General features: G+C 37.4%; 1 protein-coding gene across 1 annotated transcript in view; it reads right to left on the reverse strand.

Annotated features, from left to right (window-relative positions):
• Positions 1-109, reverse strand: part of LOC115215105 (thioredoxin domain-containing protein 12) — a 19,514-nt gene extending 19,405 nt beyond the window's left edge. Inside the window, exon 1 of the mRNA XM_029784275.2 lies at positions 1-109. This exon is cut by the window's left edge and continues 49 nt beyond it. Within this exon, the coding sequence (XP_029640135.1) occupies positions 1-33 (33 nt within the window). The 5' untranslated portion in view covers positions 34-109.
• Positions 110-3,412: the final 3,303 nt, after the last annotated feature.

The following is a 3,412-nucleotide window of genomic DNA, read 5'->3' on the forward strand; positions in this document are numbered from 1 at the left end:
AAAAATAAACAAAATTACAGTGTATGCCGCCATATTAATAACAACCCACACCAAAGGTTCCCTGCCTCAATAATACCTTGTAGGGACTGTGAACCAAATGTAGCTAATGTAAACCAGTTCTGAAATTATCGTCTGCAGTGAATATCAAATTAGATTTTTCTCCACCTTTTATTAATCAAGATATTTATTTTCCATATGTTTTCCATAATTTCAAAATTTGTAACTGATCTAAATATACCGTGTGGTATCCCGTTCATTTACTCTCACTTTGCATTCCATTCTTCCTGATTAATCAAAAAAAAAAAAAAAAAAGCTATGATTATAAACTGGAGAGGAATCTCCGTCGTTTGGTGGTGAGGATTCCGTTGTTTGTTCAATTGAATGGTTTCTACGCCTGGATACCTTTCCCAATGCTAATCACTTAACAGAGTGTGCTGGGTGTTTTTTGTAACGTGCCACTGGCACAGGTGCAGTCACACAGCACTGACAAGGGTGGTTTTAATGTGACACTGGCATCTGAAAGGACAAACCTGCATGTGTGGAAGATCAATTTTACTTAGTTTGACGCATTTTATCAAATACAGCAAATTTCCACATCTCCTGCTCCCTTGCCATTTCCTCAGTGAAACTCAGCATCCAAAGATCTTTTCTCACCACTTTGTCCCATGTCTTCCTGGGTCCACCACAGCTACCCTCCAGAATTTGAGCTTGGCACTTCTTTAATCATCACATGACCAAACCAGTGCAGTCTTATCTCCTGCACACAATATCTGATGCCTCTTATACCCAGTTTTCCTCTTAAATCATTACACTCTGTCATACATGCACACTGGCATTACCCATCCAGCAGAGTATTTTAGCCTCATTTCAATACATTTGATTTTTACTCTTTACTCTTTTACTTGTTTCAGTCATTTGACTGTGGCCATGCTGGAACACCACCTTTACTCGAGCAAATTGACCCCAGGACTTATTCTTTGTAAGCCTAGTACTTATTCTATCTGTCTCTTTTGCTGAACCGCTAAGTTAGGGGCAGGGCGTAAACACACCAGCATTGGTTGTCAAGCAATGTTGGGGAGACAAACACAGACACACACACACATACTCATATATACGACACGCATACACACACACATATATATATATATATACATATACATATATACGACAGGCTTCTTTCAGTTTCCGTCTACCAAATCCACTCACAAGGCTTCGGTCTCCCCGAGGCTATAGTAGAAGACACTTGCCCAAGGTGCCATGCTGTGGGACTGAACCTGGAACCATGTGGTTGGTAGGTAGGTTATATACCACCACATATGTTCAAAATCAAACATGTTTAGAATGTAAGAAAATGTTTGACACAACATACATACCTTTCTTAAGTATGTTGGTTTCAAATTTTGGCACATGGCCAGTAATTTCAGGGGAAGTGGGGGCGGGTCAATTTCATCAACCCCTGTGCTCAACTGCTACTTATGACCCTGAAAAGAAGCAAGGCAAAGTCAACCTCAGTGGGTTTTGAACCCAGAACATAAAGACACAAAATGCTGCTAAGCATTTTGCCTGGAGTGCCAATGGTTTAGCCACCTTGCCTTACCTTTCCCATGTATATTACTGAGAGAGGTGATTGAGCTGAGTACAACAGTCCTAGCTATTTCTGCTTATGCTTTTGATATCAAGCAAAATTTTTACAGCTGCAAAACAGATAAATCTGAGATAAGACTATAAAGCAGAAGTGTCGATAAGGTTTTAATCACAAACGAAGCAAATCTTGAGTAATGGTCATATTGTCCAGAAGATAAATAAGAGCAAATAATACCAAATGGAGACAAATTTTAGTTTATTCAATACATCTTACATATATTTCATTAACAATGTTATATAGGGAAAAACCTTATAAACAGAGAATATCAGTAAATCTTCAGAGATAGCATAACAAATACTTTTTTTTTCATCGAAGTGTTTTTCTTTTTATCCAATATTCTATGTGCTATTGTTTATAGCTTTATCTACTTTGAATTCCACTATTACAAATTATTCATTTCATATTTCTCAAAATTTCTAAAATTCATATGATGTAAACAACAATTTTTGCTGGTAAGAACAAAGCTTCTAAAAGTGGACAAAGAAAATTTGAAACATTGTTTTGGTATAATAGTAGCAAGTCTCCCATGTCCTCAGAAAATGTGGATTCAAATCCCACAGGCAGCCATTGCTCTGCTTCCATCCAAGAGGTTTTTTTAAATCAATATTCTACATGCTATTATAGCTTTGAGTTCAACTATTAAAATGATTTATTTCATGTTTCTTGAACTTTCTAAAATTCTTATGGTGTAAATATTTCAAATATTTATTTCAAAATAAAAAACTACAATTTGACATCACTTCATACAGACAATTACAAACATACTTACACAATTGATAGGATACTCATAACAAGCATTTGCCAGCTCAGAGATTTAAGAGAAAACAAACACCAATAGTGCTCTTTTACTTGTTTCAGTCATTTGACTGTGGCCATGCTGGAGCACCGCCTTTAGTTGAGCAAATTGACCCCAGGACTTATTCTTTGTAAGCCTAGTACTTATTCTATCGATCTCTTTTGCTGAACCGCTAAGTTTCGGGGTCATAAACACACCAGCATCGGTTGTCAAGCGATGTTGGGGGTGGTGGTGTCAAACACAGACACACATACATATGTATATATATGATAGGCTTCTTTCAGTTTCCGTCTACCAAATCCACTCAAGGCTTTGGTTGGCCCAAGGCTATAGTAGAAGACACTTGCCTAAGGTGCTACGCAGTGGGACTGAACCCAGAACCATGTGGTTCATAAGTAAGCTACTTACCACACAGCCACTCCTACGCCTATTCAATAATTTTTAATTCTAAAAAGGAGAATTGGTCAAAATGATTACGAGAACAGCAGTGAGAATAACACATCAGTATTTCTAATTTCTATGAAAGGCCCAGGTAACAGGAAAATAAATTATTTATTTCAATTGAATGATGGCCTATGCAACATTCAGTTTGTCCTAACATGGGTGTGACTGACATCAAAGGATAACTTTCTCAAAAGCCAACAAATAAGGGTTGCAAGTCCAATGAGAAAATCTAGCAAGGACAACCAGCAGTTTCTGCCCAATTGATTATCATCAAGCCATTTTTTATTTCGAAGAACTGCTTCACTCTTCTGAAAATCCTCTTTTTGGTGCACACTGTATAGTACTCTCTCCTGTCAAGTCTGAAGAATTCACCTGCAAATGTTGTTTTCAAAGACATTGACTGGCAGCAAGGGAAACATCACATAAGGTTCAATAGTCTTATTTTTTATTTGTTTATTGCCCACAAGGGGCTAAACATAGAGGGGACAAACAGACAAAGGGGTTAAGTCAATTAAATCGACCCCAGG

This window comes from Octopus sinensis, linkage group LG8, assembly GCF_006345805.1.
Source record: "Octopus sinensis linkage group LG8, ASM634580v1, whole genome shotgun sequence".
Lineage (NCBI taxonomy): Eukaryota > Metazoa > Mollusca > Cephalopoda > Octopoda > Octopodidae > Octopus > Octopus sinensis.